General features: G+C 38.6%; 1 protein-coding gene across 1 annotated transcript in view; it reads right to left on the reverse strand.

Annotated features, from left to right (window-relative positions):
• adarb2 (adenosine deaminase RNA specific B2 (inactive)) overlaps positions 1-23845 on the reverse strand; it is a 111676-nt gene that overhangs the window by 61453 nt on the left and 26378 nt on the right. Inside the window, exon 3 of the mRNA XM_062992041.1 lies at positions 2953-3067. Coding sequence (XP_062848111.1) covers positions 2953-3067 — 115 coding nt within the window. The remainder of the gene's footprint in view (positions 1-2952; positions 3068-23845) is intronic.

A 23845-nucleotide genomic window follows, 5' to 3' on the forward strand; every position in this document is an offset into this window, starting at 1 on the left:
CTGTATACATCAGGAGCACAGGTCCCAGTCAAGAGAACGTTCCATTCTATTGCTAGTTTACCCAAAGCATTTGCCAAAGCAATAGACTCCACTATATGAACATTTAGGCAGCCTCTCCAGATCTATTCCCATATCTTAATCACAAGCAATACCACTCCATAAATGTACAACTCATCTAAAACTCACCTAAAACCTTCTGAATGTTGTCTCTCAATTCCCAGGAGGTGCACATGACTTCTACATCTTACAAAACAGTTCTGTGGGTATGCACCTCGAACAAGGAGCTGCTGGATATGCATGGCTTTTCTTTTTTTTGGTATTTTATTTATTTCTCCCCATTTAGCCTATCCAATTACCTGATTGCTCTCCTCCACCCTGACTAAGCAAAGCTGTGACACATGTGCAGTCTGCATCTTTTCACCTGCACAAGGTGAGTTCATATGTGGATCAGCATTGTGTACGAAGAGACACACTCTGATCACAACTATGTTTTGAATCTCAGCTTTGCTACCGTCAGGCTGGGCGCCTACACGAACAACGATTGGCTTGTTGTACAGGGAGGATGCAATTACCACTTCTGCTGGCTAATTGATGGAGCTTGCACAGAGACGAGTAATGATGTGATCAGGGTGTACACAATGCTGATCCGCATATGAACTCGCCTCTTCAGGTAAAAACTTGCAGTCAGCTACTGCACGTGTCGGAGGAGGCGTGTGTTAGTCACAGCTCTCTTCAGTCAGAGTGGAAATCAACATCAGTAGAGAGGAAATGTAATGCAATGGGGTAATTGGATACAACTAGATTGGGAGGAAAATTGGGGGGGGAAAAAACTATGTATTTCAAGTGGCAAATCTTGAAAGCCTAAACCAGCCTTAGTCATAAATTACATATAATAATATAATCACAGCATTTGCCAGATGTTTCTATCAATGTTGATGCACAAGCTCTGAATTACATGTGAGCACTGACCTCAAAATTTGAGGTGCTAAAGTTTGGAAAGTCCAAATGATATTTATAAAACTCCATTGCCTCACTTCAAGTATTACATTTTGAGAAATAAAGCCGTATATAAAACAACTAATCGATTACAGTTCCTGAACACCAGATGCTGTATTCAATATCCCTGGATCTAGTGCAAAAATAAAATGTTATAAAAGGTGTAACAGTTGGTTCAGCTGAAGCTTTAAATCACTCCTAACATTCTCACACATGTCCCTAGTAAAACTCATCTGATGTTTAAAAGCAAATATAAAAAGCTGGCAACTGTAGACGTGTTTAAAAAAGATTATTCAGAATTAAATTTAAATGGTGCCAGGAAGCTTTGACATAGTGGATGAAACAACTTATTAAATGAACTAGTAAGCTGCTGCGTAACCTCAGTTAATGCTTCTTCAGAGGAAATGAGATTGAGAAATTAGTGGTTGAAAGATGAAGGTGCTTTAATATTCCACTGGTTCATGTCCAGTAGACAGTCAGTGAGCGGAATATTGTCAAATATTGTGTGTCTGTAAGCCCACCACAAACACTCATGCTGCCCACATCTGGATCTTTGAAGATAACAGCGTTATTAATACACAAACACACACAGGCATCAAGCCATGGGAGCTGGTCCAAGCTGAGAAGATAAAATATCTGAGCATGATACTGTAAAAATATCACCAATTTCAGTTTTATACAGCAAGAACTATCAATCACACAACCTGATAAAACTATCATACGTTCTTTTTATCTAATAACATATGCTTTTATCACCATACTTGTATCACTTCTCTGACAGCCTGTTGCTAGGAATAAAAAATGTGTTTAAGAAAGTCAAAAACGCAACAATATAAACGAAAATCATTTATCGTCCACAAAGTTTATTATCATCTTTAAACAGTTTGCAATTTCAAATTCAAAAATACAGATATTTCGCTAGAGCACCAGTGCTGGAATTCTGAACCTTCTGAGTTCAAATCTAAGCTCTGCTACCCGTCAGCAGTACCTGCAGAAGACAAAATTGGTCACTAGTCTGCTGGGTGGGAAAAGACCAGACTACAGAAGTAGGTGGGGTCTTCAATGCTGTGTAAGGACCCTGGCTAGTAGAGCAGGGCACCTATACAGAAGTGGATGAACATGGAGATCAGTGCGTGACTGTCCGTATGCGAAACCTTATGCGCGAATACACCAAAGTGTGGGCGAATAAGAAGGAGTCGATGGATTGTGCATGCATTGAGAGGAGTGTGTCAGGCAAATATTCCCTCCTTGTACGCCATCGGGGTCCCTAGCAGTGGAAGACTAATTGGCTACGCAACCAACATACACTATTTGGCCAGACATATTGGGGCATTCATGGTAATTATTGAGTTTAGAGGTTTTAACCACAATATTTACTAATAGTTTGAGATGGAAAGAACATAAGTGGGCTTTCAACTTTGTGGCAACCATTGTAAGGAAGGCCCTTTCAGGTCCAGTTTGACTGTGACCCTATGAACTAAGCAAGATTAATAAAAACTTGAATTTGGTGTGAAGGAACTTTGGTGGCTTACATGCACACCTGACCTCAACGCTACTGAACACCCTAGGTGTTCCCTAGGATGCTTTTTGTCCAGCATTTATGTCATTTAATTTTTATTTGCAAAATTTAGTAGACACTTTTGTCCAAAGCAACTTTTTTATTACAATTATGACAATATAGTTTACATTTCCCAGACTGTAGTGTTTTGCAGTGTTTTCTTTACCCTTTTTCCTTTTGGAGGGTGGAGCCCATTGATGCTGTATATATTGATGCTGTATATAATTGATTTTATATTTACCATTTAGCAATAGGTGGGAATAAAACACTTGGACCAAATAACTAGAAGAGGGGAACATAGTTTTGGCAGTATATGGTACCTTTTGTTGTGTCATGCTTATTCGTTGTTAGACAAAAAATCTGTAAATAAAACTAATAATTAATATAATGCATATTACCTCTGGTCATGACGATGCCTGCAAGGCCTTTGTGACGCGAGTGCATAAGAGATGAGCAGCCGGTCAGCTCACTGTACTTTTCCCTTACCAAATGAAATACAGCATCAGCAAAATCCTGTAACACAAAACCCATAATGCATCAATTCTTTAAAAACAGCAAACAATACTTTAAGTCATGTCTAAGGTCGTAGTTAGATGTCAATTGGTATGTCGTTGCCATATGAAGGTGGCTTGCAATATTTAGCAATTTTTCAACAATGCATGCTAATTGAATTCTCATGATTTTTTGCATTCACAATTAAACTGTGGACAGGCCTCATTCATGAACTTTAAAACCACTTTAGGTTCTAATTGACAGACCCTTACATGTGTGACATGTTAATCAAAAATTTCTAAACATATTATTTATACTGGGTGGCACAGTGGCTCGGTGGGTAGCACTGTCGCCTCACAGCAAGAAGGTCCTGGGTTTGATCCCCAGGTGGGGCGGTCTGGGTCCTTTCTGTGAGTTTGCATGTTCTCCCCGTGTCTTCGTGGGTTTCCTCCGGGATCTCCGGTTTCCTCCCACAGTCCAAAAACATGCAGTCAGGTTACTTGGAGACACTGAATTGCCCTATAGGTGAATGGGTGTGTATGTGTCTGCCATGCGATGGACTGGCACCCCGTCCAGGGTGTTACTGTGTGCCTTGCGCCCATTGAAAAGCTGAGATAGGCTCCAGCACCCTCCCGCGACCCTAATTGGATAAGCGGTTAAGAAAGTGAGTGATGATTATTTATACTTTAGTAAAAAATAACTTACTTGAAAAATAAACACTGTTAAGAAAAAGCATAGGAAATGCCTTTATGGTTAAAACATTATTTCATTTCTATTAATTGTGTTACTATAGTAATTGTGGTGGTTCAATTATTGTATGTTGTTTTGGATTTCATTAATTGTGTTACTCTAGTAGTGGTAGTGGTTCAATATTTAAAACGTCTTTTTATCTAGTTGTTTTTTCTTCAATTGCAATACACTTTCTTTACAAAGTTTGTACATGTTTTGTTCTAGAAACATTCATTAATAAAAGCAGGCTATTTGTTCAGTGATATTAGAGGACTTTTAAATAAACCATCTGCCCACTGTGTGTGTGTGTGTTCCAAGGACAGCTACTGGAAAACCTAACCATTTAAAAAATAGTCTGGACTGTGTCCCGTAATTAATACTATGGGTGCGGCTAATGCTGCCAAGACTGAGGGACAGATGTTTGACCAACCTGTGTGAATGCATGTGTTTTAAAATATACTGTAGCTTAGACTAGATAGGGCCATTCAAACTAGCCAGACACATTAAAGTTAAAGAGGATTATAGATTAAGCAGTGGGAGATGAGCTCATCAGTTATGGTAATAGAATATTTTTTTACTTTCGAATTAAGAAATATTCCTAATTTTTATTTTTTTAAATTAGTGGAATTAGTTTTACTCACAATTTAAATAATCTTTAAATAAATGAATAGATAAAAAAACTGCTAGCACCACCTCAGTGCAGGCCACACAATCACCGGCTGAATCTTTTTACCTGCCAGTGGTAGATTTTTGCAGAGAATTGTACCAAACTATAACAGTAGATGGAGAAATTGTATACAGCAACAGATTTAACCTATTCCCACCCAGCCAGATCATAGGTTGCTATTTCAAGCCTAATCTATCTAAGTTGCCACTGTTAGGCCCTAAGCAAGGCTTTTAACCGTCAACTGCTTGTAGTGTATTCAGGTCACAACTGAAAGTTGTTTTGGATTAAGATAATGCTAAATGCCATAAATAAAGACATAAAGCCAAAAATGGCACATCATGTAAATAAAAAAAGAGCTTTGTTATTGCTTAGTGTAATTCTCTCATGCCTTTTCTGCTTTTCTTGCATTTGTGTTTGTGGACATCTTTCACAGCTAGTGGTAAATAAGTAAAATTGGGGATGATGATAAGGACACTCAAAATGAAATATGGCCAGTGATGGCATAGTTACCTTGAAAAAGTAATCTGATTACTGATTACTGATTACTCCTTTAAAAAGTAATTTAGTTACTTTATGGATTACTTGATTTTAAAAGTAACTAAGTTAGATTACAAGTTACTTTATTAGTTATATAATGCGGAATATTTCAAAGATATTCCTTTGCAATACTTTATCATTTGGCTGCCAACTTGTGTGTACTGATGAGACTCAATTGAATCCCAGAACATGCTAGTGCGAATGCATGGAAAACAAATTTTAATTTTCTTTCAACAATATGATACAGACTGACCAACACTATTACGCTAAATCAGCATTGAAAATTGACTTTACTTTGAATAGCCTTCTACAATGCTGGAGCTTCTTAAAACGGAAGATTTTCTTTTAAATAGAAGTGTTATTTACCTGTTATTAAATTGTTTTCCAACAAAATCCGCCCAATCTGGCAACACTGGAATGCGCAGAGAAGCTGGCGCTTTTACTCGTAGCGCGCCACGAATACTACTAAATTACTTCTGTAATTGTGTTGGTGGTTGACATTTATGTTGAGTGTATTACTGCACTGTTTTGGTGAAGAACTACTTATCTGAGGTGCGCTGCTCCTGCGTGCAGAAATGCTTCCGCAAAAAAATTGCCGGCAAAGCGGTGGTGGGGGGGCCAGAGGGGTGGCCGAAGATTACTTTATGGTGGCCATGGCAACCACTGGCCACCCCCTGGCTCCGCCCCTGCCAAGAAGAAAGCAAAAATATCTTTTCACTAAGGAAAATGACAAAAATAGTAACGCACAGTAATTTGGATAAGTAACTTTAATCTGATTACTGGATTGGAAATAGTAACGCGTTAGATTACTCGTTACTGAAAAATGTGGTCAGATTAGAGTAACGCGTTACTAAGTAACGCGTTACAGACCATCAGTAAATATGGCACATGAAAATTGCACTGAGAAGATATGCTTATTACTTTAATATTGTAATAGTGTCTGAACCATAAAAAGGCAACAGAGTATACAGTAAATATACACTCAATGATCTCTTTATTAGGAACACCATACTTATACTGGGTAAGGCCCCCTTTGCTCTCTACACCAGGCTCTCAAACAAAGTGCTGTCTGGAATCATCAGAGGTTTTGTGGAAAAATATTCTGACTTTGTTTCCAAAAACCACACAATTCATTACGAGAGCATTGTATGAAACAAACTACTATTGAACAGTGTTTAAAAAGAATGGCTCCAGAATCAGATCACTCAGCCGTCAACTTTATCACCCAGTGGTTGTATGCATTGTCTTAGGCTTACCATTAATAGTAAGTGACATTTACCCCAACCCCTTCCTTTAATGATCACTTGTGTGTGTGTGTGTGTTGACTGTTGAATGGATGCTGAATGCACTCTTTGAATACATTTAGACTGGACTGACTTGAGAAAGCATGCCATAAGTGAAAAAGAGAGAGAAACAGTGCTCTACACATCCTCAGTTCTTTGTAACATGGAATACACGAAGTGATTTTTTTTCTTCTTGTTTAACACAGACTAGACCAGAATAATCCATCAGACAACAGACAAAAAGAAAAAAAAATCTCAATTCTCAGCTTATTTTTATATTTAAAAGCACAATGTTTTTTTGCCTATTTAAAACTCTAAATCTAATTAACTTAGATTTATAGCAATATACAGTATATATACTGCATTTTACCCGATTGCATTACGCTTCCTCTCAACTGATGTTTATCTCCACCCTGGTTGAGGTGAGCCGAGACTGACACAAGCCCCCTCCGTCACGTGGGCAGTAGCCAACTATGAGGTCCCGTCCAGCACCCTCCTTGAACAACAGCTAATCGAGCCACCTGAGCACCCTAATTTACTTACAAATAATTGCAGATCTTTTCAAACTTCAGAACAGGTAAACATCCAAGTTGTTACTAGACATTTGGATGGGTCTTGAAAAAAAGTCCCTTTAGCCAAAATACTTAACTGCCTGAACTTTATTATTTGTCCTTTTTCAGTGTCTACACACTGAATATAAGCTGCTTTTAATCTTAAATTCCTGTAACAACTACAAGCCCCATTAGTCACTTCCACAGCACATCACCTGACCATCCACACCTTAAAGTCAAGTCAAATTTATTTGTATAGCGCTTTTACAATGGACATTGTCTCAAAGCAACTTTACAGAATCCAGGACCGACAGACCAAGAACCCCTGTTGAGCAAGCCGAGGGTGACAGTGGCAAAGAAAAACTCCCTTAAAATTACAGGAAACCTTAAGAGGAACCAGACTCAGCAGGGACCCATCCTCCTTGGGTGGCCTGGAGGATAATTTGAATAAACAGGATTTACACAAATCATACAAACACAAAATTAATTTGAACTAAAAATTATAAGTAGCAAAAAATAATAATTCTTCATTATTCAGTCCAGTCTGTGATAAAGTCCGTAGTGGGTTCTTGACATTTTTGGTGCAAACACGCCAGGTTCCCATCACATCTAGCAGGAATCTCAGCTAACTCCACTCTCTATAGCCTTCATCTGGACAGAACTCCTTGCAAAGCATTACACCTCTGTGTTATTGCATTATTGCTCCTGTAATTTCAGAATGTTTCCTTGCTTCTGTAATTCTGATGTACTTCTGTATTTTTTCTCTTTCGGTGAGTGTCTGTTAGCATAACTGTATGTTAGCTTTAGTATTCTTATTTCCTTAGTACATTTTTTGTTTATTTTCTGTATTCCTATTCTCCAGTGATTTCCTAGTGTTTCCTTAATTTGGTATTTATGCTGATCTCTAGGTTGCTTCTTTGTTTTATACTTAGCTTAGGGATTAGTTTAGCTTTAGCACAGCAGTTACCATTCCTTAGTAAAATGTTTAGTGTATATTACTTGCAGTATTTCTGTGTTTCATTATTAATCATCATTATTATTATTTAATCATCATTATTAGATTTACTTCACTATAGTGATTATGGTGTTTTTACTTTCATATGGTGGTGGGATCATTGCATTTTGTGTGTTTTGTATATATCTATTCACATTTCATAATACATGTGACTGTATTCTAGTACAATAATTTAAAAAAATAAGTTTTTTGTATTGGACAAGAGCTTGCAACATGTTGTGTTGTGTGTTTAGAACAATTCAAAAGGTATTAAAACAGCATTGAAGAAAACAGAAAGCTGTGTGTTAGTGTTAGAACTACAATAGACTAGTGACTGTGTGGCACCTGAAAGAGTTGGGAAAAATCAATGAGATGGGATGAAAGACTTGAAGTAAAAACATTGGTGTGATCCTATTTTTTTTTCTTCTTTTTAATCCTTCACAGAGAAGCTATATGTACTGTTATTTGTGGTCATTTGTAGACAATAGGTGACTCTGATTTGTAATTATGATTCTGAGCCAATGACTTCAATTACATTTAGTTAGCCTATTGATTAACCAAGGGAGTAATAACACTTTTACGATGATCTACATGTTTCTTAAATTTTATTGTTTAAACTATTTAGATTGAACTTTAGTGTAATATCTTAATCTGTTTTAAAATCCAAACGAACATTTAGTGTGAAATATGCAATAAAAAGTAAATTGCAAAGGAGTCAAGCACTTTTAACACTACTGTAACACCAGTTGACACAGCTTTAAATTGCTGAACGCAATAAACATAGAGAATCCAGCCCACCAGCTTTCATTCCAACTCCACATACAGCTCTTTCTGTCAGTGGTGTCCAAATTTACTTTCTAGCTTATGTAAAATGTCAGCTGCAGTGGTGCTTTCATCCTCCTATCAGGATTCAATATGGTGCCTGGAACACAAATGCCAGCTGGAATTTTTTCTACACTACTCCCTGACCCATAAGGTAATGCTTCAGAGGGGAAAGCTTAGCTCAGAGGCTCCTACACCAGTCCTTATAAGCAAAGTGTGGTGGATAAATCCAAATTCTCATTAAGAGGGTTCAATCTGCCAAAACAAGCACAGTTAATGTGGATGTACACTGTTACCAGAAATATGCTCATTTACTCTTTCTACAAGTGAGTTAAAGTATAGTAGCTACAGTGATTGTCACCAAAAATTTAACCATTACCATTTCCTTTCTTTACTTTTACCAGACGAGTCCTTGCATTTAATAAACAACAGTCTATAAAGTATTAACACTTACCTGATATATTAAAGATATAACCAGTGTTGGAAACTTAACCAAGGCAGAATAATATAGAAGCTGACAATCCACACAAACAGAAAAAAACTATAAATAATATTAAAACTGTAGAACTGATCAGAACTGAGTCCCAGCTATACTTATGAAGCATTCCCCCAGTTGTATCAAGTAACATGAGGTGCAGGGAATGCTTTGAATTGTAATCTAAAGAGAACTACACACACAGTCAATTCACCAGCCAGGGTGGGTGGCAGGCGAACTTAGGTATAAGAGACATTGAAATAAGTGGAGTCTGAATGGTTCCAATGACAAGAAAGCTGACATCAAGTGACCAAGGTGAGTTTCATTAGGTCAAATAAATCAATAAAGGGCCATTTGACCCAAAAGTAAAGATACAATGATACATTTAAGATGGAGCATTTGTTGCAAGAACTATTGCACAAAAAGTCCACACAATGTAAAGATCACTCAGTTCCAGGTGTTAGACGGACAGCATAAAGCACACCAGCACTGAACTAGTTTTGTAGAAATATATATTTTAAAAGAATGAATCATATTTTAGTATCTGTCAGTCTAATTAATACATTTGGTTTGGTAGATGACACTAAAGCCATGTATTTTAGGTCGATGAAGTAATGGCCTTGGTCTATTTTGATGCTTTGGGCTAGGCTAGACACTTTACCTTAGTTTTAGTCAAGTAAATCTCCAATGGTACAGCATACAATCACATTTAAGTGAACTGCATGCTTCTAATTTTGTTTAATGAGTGGTAAGTGCTTCCTTTTTTTAGTTTGACAGTGCCCCAGTGAGCAAATCAAGGTCTATAAAGAAATTGTTTACTAAGCAAGAACATAGCTGGACTACATGGAGCTCTTAACCTTAAAACCCATATATCACTCCTGGGATGATCTAATTAAAACTTCATATAATACAAATAGGATTTAATGCACATAATAAACATTGCTCCCAAACACTAACAGTTTCCAATATTTTGTTTGCATTGCAAAGAACCAAGATTGGATTTGGGTGAGAATAATAAGTTGGGTAGCTCCTAAATTCTGAGACCTTGACATAAAATTAGAATAATTTTGGACAAACCAATTTAATAAACAATTTTTCAACAAATGCAGTTAAAATTCTGCTGCAAGAACATTGATATTGGTAGTGTGATGATGTGTAAACAATTTTTTAATAACATCTATTATTAGTTGCATAGCAGTGAGAGTAGAATGCTGTTTTAAGAATCCAATCACATGGCTGTTAAAATTAGGCTCACTATTCACTCCCCCTGTAGCTTATCAGAGCCTGGCAGCACAGTAATGCAGCAATATAGCAAAAAATGAAACACTGTCATATTTCTTTAAAGAGGTGTTTAACAATTCGTTCTTAAAGAATTCATTTTGTCTCACTGAAGCTGTTTTATTCCTGCCTGCTGCAGAGTACGAGTCTTTTTAAAGCTGATATCCATTCAATGTGTAAAACCTTGCAGCGCGTTTTGAAAAATCCCTTAGCGTAGAGTCACTGCACTGCTGTTCGTTCTTAACAATCTGCACTTTTTATTCATTTTCTGCTTTTCATTGTCTTTTTATTCAAGTATGGTCTACTCGTTCTCCCACCCTGCTTTTACAGTCAGTTTTCTTTTTTTTAAGTAATAAAAATACAACTCCTGCTGAGAAAGTGTGTAGCTTTGCAATGTCGCCTCAAATAGTGTCCAACCTTTTTATTTGTGCAAGGTCCAGATAGCCCTTTAGCTTGTGAGACCAATTTCATGTCAGGCATACCGTCAGCAGGGAGCTGTCAGTCAGATCAGCCTACTGAGCCAGCATTACTAAAGCATACACTGATCAGCCATAAGATTAAAACCACCTCCTTGTTTCTACACTTACTGTCTATTTTATCAGTTCCACTTACCAAATAGAAACACTTTGTAGTCCTACAATTACTGACTGTAGTCCATCTGTTTCTCTGCATGCTTTGTTAGCCCCCTTTCATTCTGTTCTTCATTGGTCAGGACTCTCCCAGGACCACTACATAGTAGGTATTATTTGGGTGGTGGATCATTCTCAGCACTGCAGTGACACTGACATGGTGGTGGTTTGTTAGTGTGTGTTGTGCTGGTATTAGTAGATAAGACACATCAGTGCAGACAGAGTTTTAAAACACCTCACTGACACTGCTGGACTGAGAATAGTCCACCAACCAAAAATATCCAGCCAACAGCACCCCGTGGGCAGCGTCCAGTGACCACCGATGAATGTCTCGAAGACAACCAACTCAAACAGCGTTTGTAGGTGAGCGATTGTTTCTGACTTTACATCTACAAGGTGGACCAACTAGGTAGGAGTGTCTAATACAGTGGACAGTGAGTGGACACAGTATTTAAAAACTCCAGCAGCGCTGCTGTGTCTGATCCATACCAGCACAAGACACACTAACACACCACCACCATGTCATTGTCACAGTGCTGAGAATGATCTACCACCCTATACCTGCTCTGTGGTGGTCCTGTGGGGGTCCTGACCATTGAAGAACAGAGTGAAAGCAGGTTGAAAAAGTATGTAGAGAAACAGATGGACTACAGTCAGTAATTGTAGAACTACAAAGTGCTTCTATATGGTAAGTGGAGCTGATAAAATGGACAGTGAGTATAGAAACAAGGAGGTGGTTTTAATCTTATGGCTGATCAGTGTATACCGCTGCTCCCCCAACCATCATATACATCCTTTCTACCTATACTTAGCCATCTTAAAACAAATGTTTGTTCATATTTAGGTATGTTCTAGGGTGTGGACAGGGTAGCTTAGTGGTTAAGTAGCTGGTCACTGGTTTAAGCCCCAGCACTGCCAGATTGCCACTGCTGAGCCATGAGCAGCCAGTAGTTGCATGAATTGTATTGGTCACAAGTTGTGCTACAATTAGTTCCTAATCAGTCTCCATTCATGCAGCCTCCCTGAAACTTCCTCTGGTCTGCGTGTGACCATTCCCCAATTATTTGCCCGTTATCAGCCTCTCTGATTGAAGTTCCTCTAAGTCCCTGTGTAGTTTCACTAAACTTCACACATTCAGGCCTTTTTCCATTCAGCATCCCTTTCAGTCTACCGCCAACACTTCTCAGCCCTCGATTTATGCATGTTTCCATTCAGCATCCCTATCAGCCTTATTATCAGGATCTCTCTCAGCCTCTCATCCAGCCTTTTATTTCATTCAGTATCGTTCTCAGTCTCTCACTCAACTCACTTCTACTCCTCCAGTACCCATCAAGCATTATCAGTCCAGCATTCCTCTCAGACTCCCATTCAGCCAACATTCAACTGTTCTCAGTCCCCAATCAGGCATTTTATATAGTCTTTCTACATTGTAGAATTTATAGATTTAGTTTCCATCTACAAATTATTTAGCCTAAATATACATTTAGCCTTCCTACTACTCGTACAAACCCCTGTTCAACTCTCTACCTTCTCTTAGTCCCTATCCTCTCCCAACTCCTTTAAGACCCTGTTTACCACCTTTTCACCTTTGTTTTTTTAGTCTTCAATATCTTTGAGCTTTAATTTGGGCCTCTTTCCAACTCCACCGTCCCAATTTCAGCCTCTGTTCAACTTCTTTCTTGCCCAATGCAAAGTAAGAATAACCCCAGCCCCAGCCTCAGTTTTTTAAGGATGCTTTAGGTGCCAGTCTAAAACTAGAACAGATAACCTCCAGTTTTCCATGTGCTAGGGGTCAAGGAGAAAATCATAAAGAATAAGAACTATTTGGGGTAAAATCCCCTGCAGGTTAACTGTGCTAGTTTTCTGAAAAACAGAAAAGTATGGGCCTAAACATAGTGATGCTTCAAGACACAATGATGCATTCACAGCAAGACAGGTGTGGCTGTGTAATAAGGTTGGCACAATTACTTTGTGCTCCAGGTTAAATATTAGCCATCTGCATGAAGTAACACAAGCTGGATGCTAAAAGATTAGTCATCCTAGCAGTGTTCTTTAGTAATATTGTAAATAGTGGTTCTTTTTTTTACACCATAAAGAGGCCAGATACAAATCATTCATTAATAACCAAGTTATCCTGGTGAGGTCTACTGAGGACGTACAGCCTACCCAAAAAATCACTTGGTAGGAATACGTCTCTCCAAGGTGTAGAGATGTATTTACACCTATACTCTGCAGTAGTGATTACAAACCCAATTTTAGGAAGTTGTAACCCAGTGGTTAAGGTACTGGACTAGTAATCAACACTGGTTCAAGCCCCACCACTGACAGGTTGCCAATGGTTGGCCCTTAAGCAAGGCCCTTAACCCTCAATTGCTTAGACTGTATACTGTCACAGTACTGTAAGTCACTTTGGATAACAGCGTCTGCTAAATGCCAAAAATGTAAATTTTAGAGGATAATAGGTGTTGCAGTTTTGCTAATTGAATCTTGCTTGTTTAAGACTTTAGCTGCTCAACATTCCATGGTTGCTGTTGTCTGATTCTCCAAACATTTTCAAGAGATTTACAGTTTTTTTTTACTGCTCAATTCACCATGTACTGGTCATATTTTGTGAAAAGATAAGGAGCATCTGGAGAGATCTGAGTCTGTGTATGTCAAAGCTAAAAACCACTGTTGAATGTGCATGAACTTTAAGCTATGTTTAAGGCCATGAAAATCGCGTCACGGACTGTGAAATGAGCTGTTTTCCATGTAGTGTGCACTTTGCTGTAAAATTCAAAATGTAAGCTTTGTGTTTAGCAATTTAACATTTTTCATTCGCATAGCATTTGAAATATGAGGTGCAATATGCAATATGAGGTGGCCCTAGCAATCATACAGCATCATAATCAAGTTAGTGTAATAGACTTTTCTGTGCTGTAGTGTGCTGACAGTGTTTGATGTATGTGTTTTTGTCTCTTTGGGGATTTCATAAAGTGTGCTTCTCTACACACATGATCATCTCTCTGTAGTAAAATATTATGTTTCCGATAATTTGTCTATGTACAGATTATTTCTTTTTTTATAATCTCGGTTTTGGCAATCGGTTAGACAAAATGTCCAAGAAATTGAAGTCTAAAGCAGCTAAAAACAATACTCGGGTAACTGAGTTTGGAAAACTCCCAACCGATTCTGTGAACACAAAGAGGGGTGTGTCAAAACACGGACGAGTATTTTGGTCTTTGAGAGGGAGCTATTAAGGTAGCCTGACTGTGTACTGTAGCTTCCATTCATTCTATCATTCAATTAATGAGTGTAATTCAATGATTGCCGAGAAATGGGGCACTTTTCTTTGACTTTAATCTGTGATTTTTGAAAAACGAGGTCTGTGAAATTAAGCACATTTTCCCGTTAATTTTGTAGAGCCCTAGCTGTGATAGATATAGCCATAGCACTTCAGAAAATGATTATTCCTTAACACAGTCTGCCACTGCGTCAAAAAATGCAACTGAAACTCTATTACACAAAAAGAAAGCCCTAATTTCTATGCAGAAATGCCTTAGAGTTCACTGGGAAGTTCATCTCTGATGACAATGGAAAGACAATGGAAATGTTTGCATGGCTCAGCTTGTTTTAGGGGCATTGAGTTATCTGTGCCAAAAATAAAAGAGCCATCCAGACTATCAGTGTGTATCATATGTGTGAAGGTACATGTAGATACAGAGGCATATATTGAGATTTTAGAGACATATGCAGCCATCAAGGTGACATCTTTTCCTTTTTTTATGTACACGCCACAATAGCATGGCTTCATAGAGACAAAATGCATGTGCTTGACTGGCCTGCCTGTAGTCCACATCTTTCCTCTGTTTACATTTACATTTAAGGTATTAAGTAGACGCTGTTACCCAAAGCCACTTCCAATTATGACTGAATACAATTCAAGCAATTAAGGGTTAAGAACCTTGCTTAGGGACAAAATAGTGGCAACCTGGCAGTGGTAAACCAGCAACCTTCTGATTACTAGTCCAGTACTTTAACCGCTGAGCTACCACTGCCCTATTGAAAAATGTATGGTGCAACATGAAAAGGAGAATCTGACAACAGCAACTACAGACCTTTGAGAAGCTGAAGTCTAATATCAAGCAAGAATGAAAAAAATCTCACTTTTAAAACTGCAAAGTGCCCTCTATTCCCAAACTATTAAATAGTTTCATTAATAGGATTAGTGATGGAATACATGGGTAAGCACACCTCCAAAAATCTAATTCTTAATGTGCTTTCATTTATAAATTACAAAATAAATCAGTTAAATAAATTAGTTAAGAAGATTTAAGAAGATAAACAAATTATAGATTCGTCATTTTATTGCATTTTACAAAAAACGTCCCAACTTTTCTGGGACTTTTCTGAAATGGGGTTTCTATCTAACCATGTTTGATCCTAGCTCTAAACCCAGTCTATTGTGAGTATCTGATTTAACACAGACACAATATAAATTTTTCGGCTCAGCTAATCTGTGGCAAACGCTCTGTTAACCCACCATACTCATGCTGGACTGAATATAGGACACATTACTGCTCCCTCAATGGCTTATGTTAGAGTTCACTGTCCTTACACAGTCTCGATCCTGATACAGGCCTCAGCGGGCACAGTGTAAAATGCCACACAGAATATTACAAACACATGGTTCAAATGGTTTGAGGTCAGAGAACAAGAGCTGGAGTGCACATGTGCATCAGGAACTGAGAGCACATCTGAATGGCCCTGTGTCAATCCCACCTATTAACCCCACTGTCGAGATAATAATATTAACAGGATAATAGTGAAAAGGTTTAATTTAAAGGCAGAAGAGGTTGTTAAACACACAAGTACTTTTATACATAATGCATTAAATAAAGAGGCTGGGTACAAAAGGGTTCTTCAGAAGGGGAACATGACCTGGCTCTGCATAAGGAAAAATAAAGCTTGACTGTGAGGGTTGTCCTGACAAACAGTAAAAAAGGCTGATAAGTAGCTTGTGATGTGACTTGAGTGTCTAAAGTGGGCACTTGTAAGTCTAAAGGGGTAATTCTTATACGAGTCTATACACCGATCAGCCATAACATTATGACCACCTCCTTGTTTCTACACTCACTGTCCATTTCATCAGCTCCACTTACCATTTAGAAGCCCTTTGTAGTTCTACAATTACTGACTGTAGTCCATCTCTTTCTCTGCATGTTTTGTTAGCCCCCTTTCACCCTGTTCTTCAATGGTCAGGACTCTCCCAGAACCTCTACAGAGCAGGTATTATTTGGGTGGTGGATCATTCTCAGCACTGCAGATACTAACATGGTGGTGGTGTGTTAGTGTGTGTTGTGCTGGTATGAGTGGATTAGACACAGCAGCGCAGCACAACAGAGTTTTTAAACACCTCACTGTCACTGCTGGACTGAGAATAGTCCACCAACCAAAAATATATCCATCCAACAGCGCCCCGTGGGCAGCGTCCTGTGACCACTGATGAGGTTCTTGGAGATGACCAACTCAAACAGCAGCAATAGATGAGCGATCATCTCTGACTTTACATCTACAAGGTGGACCAACTAGGTAGGAGTGTCTTATAGAAAGGACAGTGAGTGGACATGGTATTTTAAAACTCCAGCAGCGCTGCTATGTCTGATCCACTCATACCAGCACAACACACACTAACACACCACCACCATGTCATTGTCACTGCAGTGCTGAGAATGATCCACCACCTAAATAATACCTGCTTTGTGGTGGTCCTTTGGAGGTCCTGACCATTGAAGAACAGGGTGAAAGCAGGCTAAAAAAAAGGCCATTCATTGTCTCTTTTACTTCTCTGAATGTATGTAAATATTTGCATATTCATAACAACCTCTAAGCACTCTGGGTAAAGTTGTTGAAGCCTGTAAAGCTCACTAAGCCTTTCTAAAGCTCTAGGAAAGATCTGAAAATCCATTAAGCTTTATCAACAAAAAGCAAAGCTTTATATGAAGCTCTATGTGCCTGGCAAAATTGCATAAACGCCGTCAAATGCTCTGTTAAGCAATATTAACTACTACAAATATCTGTGAATCACTGTAAAACGATTTAACTTCATAAATCCATAATAGAGTATATTTTGGTAATCAGTACAGTAGAGCAGCTTACATTTTTGCTTTTCTTGGTGATATCAGAGATTCCAACCCATGATTTCAATCAAGTGTTCTCATTTACAGCAGAACACCCTTGAGCAAAACAATGATCTAAACACTCACACAGCACATTAAAACATATGAATAGTTTATTGGACTATATATCGACAGACAGGGCTTAGGACCAGTATAGCATTGTGCTCTTAGCTCGAAGCACTCACTGGTTGTTTGTGAAGGATAAACAAGATATGTTAGTAGGGCTAGTGGACCTTTTCATGGCCTGCCCTTCTCCACATGCTTGGCTAAACAGGCCATATACTGTCAGTGCCACAAAAGCTGATCCCTGACTCACAAAAAGCCCTGCAGGTGGCAATATAGCATGAAATATTGATATGGTTCCAGTGCGCTGCCCCACCTGGCATTTGATTCATAGCTTAAGGTGTTCCTTTTTAATTTTAAGCAGTCAACAAGGGATCGAGTGAAAATGTCAAAGGAGATTTGTGTCGCAGGTGCAGGGTGGGCTAGTTTCTGAAACTCAGAAGAGAGCCACTCTAGAAAAATAAGAGGAAAAGACAAAGGTTCATATGAAAACACCAGTAATTTACTTATGTAGTAAATACATATGTTGCGAGTGATTTACTCACAAAACATGCCCCCCCCCCAAACTGGCACACAGACTGTACTTGTGTTAAGTGTTTTTATTAACCTAATTGGTATAGAACATGTTTTTGTCCGTGAAAGTGGGATGAACATTTCAAATGCCTACTAAATATTTGAATTTAGCTTACCCTAAAGAGACTTATAATTAAATAAGTACATACATCTAGCATTCAACTGCTAAAAGAAAGTTTTTAAATAGGAGTTTGCCAGCCTTAACTTTTTATTTAGTACACCAGTATCATAACCACTAAGCAACCACTCACTCACTCACTTTCTTAACCGCTTATATAATTAGCGTCGAGGGGAGGTGCTGGAGCCTATCCCAGCTTTTCAATGGGCGCAAGGCACACAGTAACACCCTGGACGGGGCGCCAGTCCATCGCAGGGCAGACACACATACACACACCCATTCACCTATAGGGCAATTCAGTGTCTCCAATTAACCTGACTGCATGTTTTTAGACTGTGGGAGGAAACTGGAGCTCATGGAGGAAACCCATGCAGACACAGGAAGAACATGTAAACTCCACACAGAAAGGACCCGGACCGCCCCGCCTGGGGATCGAACCCAGGAACTTCTTGCTGTGAGGCGACAGTGCTACCCACCGAGCCCCCACAGCCTCTGTCCCCTGTTTTTCCAATTGCTGTATGACTACAGTGCTCAGAATCACCCAGGCACTAACAACTGGAGCTCATCTTATGACATTATCAAAGTGCTACATATAATCCTCCATTCTATTTCCCCAGTGCACAGTATAGTACCTATCATGTACCTTCGCTCTGTTCTTTGTTACTCTGCATTTCCTAGTGTTTTCATAGCTTTTCATAGCATACACATTGTCATGGTGCAACCAATTACATGAAATTACCAAACTTTCCACCCAGTGCACGCGTCTGTGTCGCCCATGCTGCCTTCCTGCCAAGTGTCCTCTCTTTTGAAAACCAAAATATGGTCACCCTACTTGTGTTCTTATCCCATGTCTCAGAGCTCTTTTATTACAGCCAGTGTAAAAATGCAGTAGGGGCTTGTTGACATGTTGAAGGCAGTGTGTGCTAGCCTGGAAACCTTCTAAGTCAGTGAGGGCATACTGTAGCACACAGAGTTCTCCAATGTGCACAGTAAAATTAAAATAATCCAGATTGGGTACAAAGAGGGAACACATAAACTTGGATGTAATCTGATATCAGTATTATTTATAGTGCATTTTCAGTTCTAAATATCAAATTTGCATTACAAATTCCACTTATTATTTATTTGTAGCAGTTGATGATATTGCAAATGCATTATTCTCTCTGTAAACTGTAACTGATCAGTAACAGAGCTGTGCTTAGAAAAATGTTGAAAGATTATCATTATGTTGTTTTGTGTTGGCATGCATGACATGCTGATTATACAGAGATAAATTATACAGTTTATGTAAAGGACGCACAATAACAGGGCTGCCCCTTCTTGCAAAGTGCACCCATAATTCATCATTGGAACATTGTTGACTAAGCAAAATAGCACACTGGAAAGGACACAAAGAAAGCAGCTATTTATTTTTTCTCCCAGGTCACTTTTTACTCCATGCTAGCACATTTATACACCAGCTAATGTCAGGTGCTATCATGCAGCTAAGACTGACAAGAAAACGACTGAGAAGCCACCATTTATCATAGACAGTGATGCATCTGACAGTGTTATTAGCAAAGCAGTACCTTATGGGGGCCGCACGGTGGCTCAGTGGGAAGCACTGTCGCCTCACAGCAAGAAGGTCCCGGGTTTGATTCCCAGGGGTGGGGTGGTCCGGGTCCTTTCTGTGTGGAGTTAACATGTTCCCAGTGTGTCTGTGTGGGTTTCCTCCGGGAGCTCCGGGAGCTCCGGTTTCCTCCCACAGTCCAAAGATGTGCAAGTGAGGTGAATTGGAGATACAAAGTTGTTCGTGACTGTGTTTGATATTGAACTTGTGAACTGATGAATCTCGTGTAACCAGTAACTACCGTTTTTGTCATGAAAAGTGTGTAAAACATGTCCAAAGTGTGTAAAACATGACATTAAAATCCTAATAAATAATGGTTATGGTTGTCTAAAAATACACTCCAGCTTCTGCCAGTTATACAGTATTGTGGCGAGCGACTGGCTCGCCATTGTAGATTCTCGACCATGGGAGCGCGGTATCCCACGATGCCGTGCACCCACGATGCCGTGCACCCACGGCAGAAACATTAATAAGGGTTAAAAACGGGTTAATGGTTGAACTGTTGTAAAAGTGTTTATACTCATTGAGATGTGTTTGATGTAATGTAGCGCATAGCACATTTTGTGTTCGTTTTGTAGAAATTGTGTTGCTTTTTTAACATTTTATGTTAACATCAAATTTAATATTAGCAATATTAAATAATTATCATTAAATAATCTTATATAAATTTTCATTTTAAAATTATTAGTTGTTTTATCCTGGTCAGGGTCATGAAGGTCCAGTTAAACTGAGAAACACTGGACACAAAGCAGAAATACCCTGGACAAGGCACCAATCCATCACAGTCTTTCCTCCTCCCCCACTTCAGACACAGCCAATTATTTCTGTGTAGACGCCTTGACAGCAGATAACACTGCTAACATTCTAACCGGGTGGACCAGCGTAATAGACCACTGCTCCACCCAAGCTCTATTACAGCAATGCCAATCAGCCTTTGAAATGTTGCTTTAGTAAGCAATGTCTCGCTTAAACTGCGATGACACACACATGGTAATTAATGTGTTTATAATTTATACAATGTAATTGTTAATTTTTAAGTATCTCAGTGTCAATGCTGTGCAAAGGATAGTGTTCCAATCAAAAATATAAAGCCACTAGCATCCTGCATTTATAAAATGCCCACTGTAAGACATTTGTATTGAAGTAAACAAGCAAAATACAAGCAACTCAGGGAGCTAGGAAGTAACACAACAAAAACAAACTAGAAACATGAAAACAAGATAACTATGAATATGAGCATAAAAGAAAACTACAGGAATTGCAAGGAACATAGAAGAAGGAGAAAAGCAATAAACATTATGAACACAACAGAATAACAAGCCAAGAACAAGACAAAAACAATAAACACAGTAAATAAGGCAGGGAACGAGGCAAAAAAGAACAAAGAAGACCTGAAACCAAAGCACTAATATACTGCTAAAAGCTAACTAAACAAAACTAATCACTAATTAGGAATAAACTAGAAATGCTATGCCCTACGCTAAATTCTACACTAATTTGTATCAATAACAGCTAACATTAACTAATATAAGCTAAACAAAGTAAACATAGGAACGAATCTCTATATAGTGGTACCTTGGTGGTAACTCGATGCCAGTTGGTTCTGGGAGTGGCGTTGAGTTTAAAAGGCGTTGAGTTTCAAGGTATTTTTCCTATAAGGATGTACAGTATGTGAAACCTGTAAATGCGTTCCACTCTCCCGTGGAACTGCATATATTTTAGGCTTATGTAAAATGATGAGGTTGATTTTTTTACACTTATACACTGAAAGTAACATAATTAGTATATAAAAAACACTGAGATACAGTTGAAAAACAGTTAACATAATAATACAATAAAACCATATAATACAATAATACAATATTTTTACTTCTTTATTGTTTTATTATGCTTCTTAATTGTGGAGATGCTTGATCTTGGAATACCATATTCCTTAGTGAGTTCAGTAAGGGTGCATTCACATGAGAAGCGGCAAACTTTTGCGCTGCTGTGCCATTATGTTCTACGGAGTGTGACGGTGCACAAAGCATAATGTGACTTATTGTACTAAAACAACAAGCGAGGAATTTTATTAGTGGAGAGAAATTATGAGCAGTAATAATTAAGAGAAATTTACTGTTTCTGTGTCGTTCTTTTAATACAGGGGTGTCAAACTCATTTTCACAGAGGGCCACATCAGCATTATGGTGGCCCTCAAAGGGCCGATTGTAACGTATCCTGCTGTGATTGCAGTCACATTGCTGTTTTTCTTAAAGGCTGAATTCTGCATTTATATTGTCCTCCTTTACCATCGTTTTCATTAAATTTCCTCCTTCTGCTTAATTTTCTTACTTATCTTCTTGTACATTTTAGGATCATGTGTAAATATTTATTAACATCATCTACTGGCGGGATGTGTCACTTTGCAGGTCACAACATCAGCCTGCATTTTGAGAGGTGCAGTTTATGTAGGATTTTACAGTGTATTTTAAGACAATCATTCTGCCCTCACTAATAGTTTATCCCCCTTTCTCAGCTAGACAGCTAGACAGACAGACAGACAGACAGACAGACAGAGACAGACAGCTCCCTTCAGAATACAGTCGGTTTTATTTGCTTCCCAGCTGTGTGATACACAGTGCATCAAAATAAAGTAAAAATACAAACAATAAAAACAATATAGAACTTAATACAGTAAAAGCACTCAGCTGTAGTCGAGTGTTACATCTGGTACATTATGAGATTTAACCAAACGTAACATAGCGCTAACGAGTTAGCATTCGGTGTAAAGATACTAATTGCTATAGTAACGGTAACGATTGTATTTAATTACGGTGAATTTGTAACTAAAACGCTGTGATACACTCACTAAACATTTACAAACAACTGAGAATATAAACGCCACTACTTACAGACGATGCTTCTGTATTATATTGCAATATAATTATTTATATTTATTATTATTGTTTACATTACTGATTACGCTACCCCGCGTTCTTTTGCCGTAAAAGTCACATGGCTACTCAGCGAAGGTCAAAGTTAGTTGCCATGACTACGATGACAACAGTTGCCGATTTTAAAGGCGCAGGTGTCCCATTAAATTATAAGCGCGTTTCTGTAACGACTCGAACCATCACAACAATCATACAGTCGTTTAAGCTCTCGCGGGCCACATGAAATGACGTGGCGGGCCGGATCTGGCCCGCGGGCCTTGAGTTTGACACCCCTGTTTTAATACATCAGGTCGTGTTAAGCTTTTTTTTTTTTTAACTATAAGCATTTTAGACTCTCAGAAAGCTGTTTCTTACAATTTCTCAGAACCCCGAGCTATAACACAAGTTTAAAAGTGAAACTATTCGCACTTTTGACTTTTACAGCACCGCTTAAGCCAAGTGCTGAACAAAACGGCAGTCGAACACACATCGAGTTTAAGAGAAACGTTGAGTGTAAGGATACAAAGTTCTTGCTGAAGGGAGTTGAGTTTCAAAGATTTCGAGTTTAGGGGACGTGGAGTTACAAGTGAGTTTATGTATTAATGAAGCTGCGGGTTCCAGTGTGCCATAGCCTGACTAGTGCACTTTCTCTGTGCTAAAGACTAATAACTTAGGATTTACATGTACATTTTCTGCATTTAGCAGGCACTTTTTTCCAAAGCAACTTCTAACAAAACAACAGTCTAAGCAATTGAGGGTTAAGGGCCTTGCTTATGGGCCCAACAGTGCCAACCTGGCAGTGGTGGGGTTTGAACCAACACATTTCTGATTACTAGTCCAGTACCCTAACTGCTAGCCTCCAACACAAATAGTGTAACTGCTTTATTTTTATTCTGTCGAGGATCTTAATTATTTAAAAAACAAAGGAGCTCCAACAGATGGGGGCACAGGTCACTACCGCCACTCATAGAACCTTATCATTAATCCTTCTGTGAGGGTCACTTTCATATGCACTTTTTCCATTAGCAAATTTACATGATCAAAATTTATATTAATGTGTATTTATTTATTATTAGGATTTTAATGTTATGTTTTACACACTTTGGTTACATTCATGACAGGACAGGCAGTTACTCATTACACAAAATTCATCAGTTCACAAGTTTAATGTCAAACTGGAGCTCCCGGAGGAAACCCACGCAGACACGGGGAGAACATGCAAACTCCACAAAGAAAGGACCCGGACTGGCCCTTTTGGGGATTGGACCCAGGACCTTCTTGCTGAGGGGCAACAGTGCTACTCACTGAGCCACCGTGCCGCCCTTATATTAATGCAACTAAAGAAAAGACAAAAGGATCTTACAGATACAACACTGTGGAAATACTCTAAAATAACCTCTG

This window comes from Trichomycterus rosablanca, chromosome 3, assembly GCF_030014385.1.
Source record: "Trichomycterus rosablanca isolate fTriRos1 chromosome 3, fTriRos1.hap1, whole genome shotgun sequence".
NCBI lineage: Eukaryota > Metazoa > Chordata > Actinopteri > Siluriformes > Trichomycteridae > Trichomycterus > Trichomycterus rosablanca.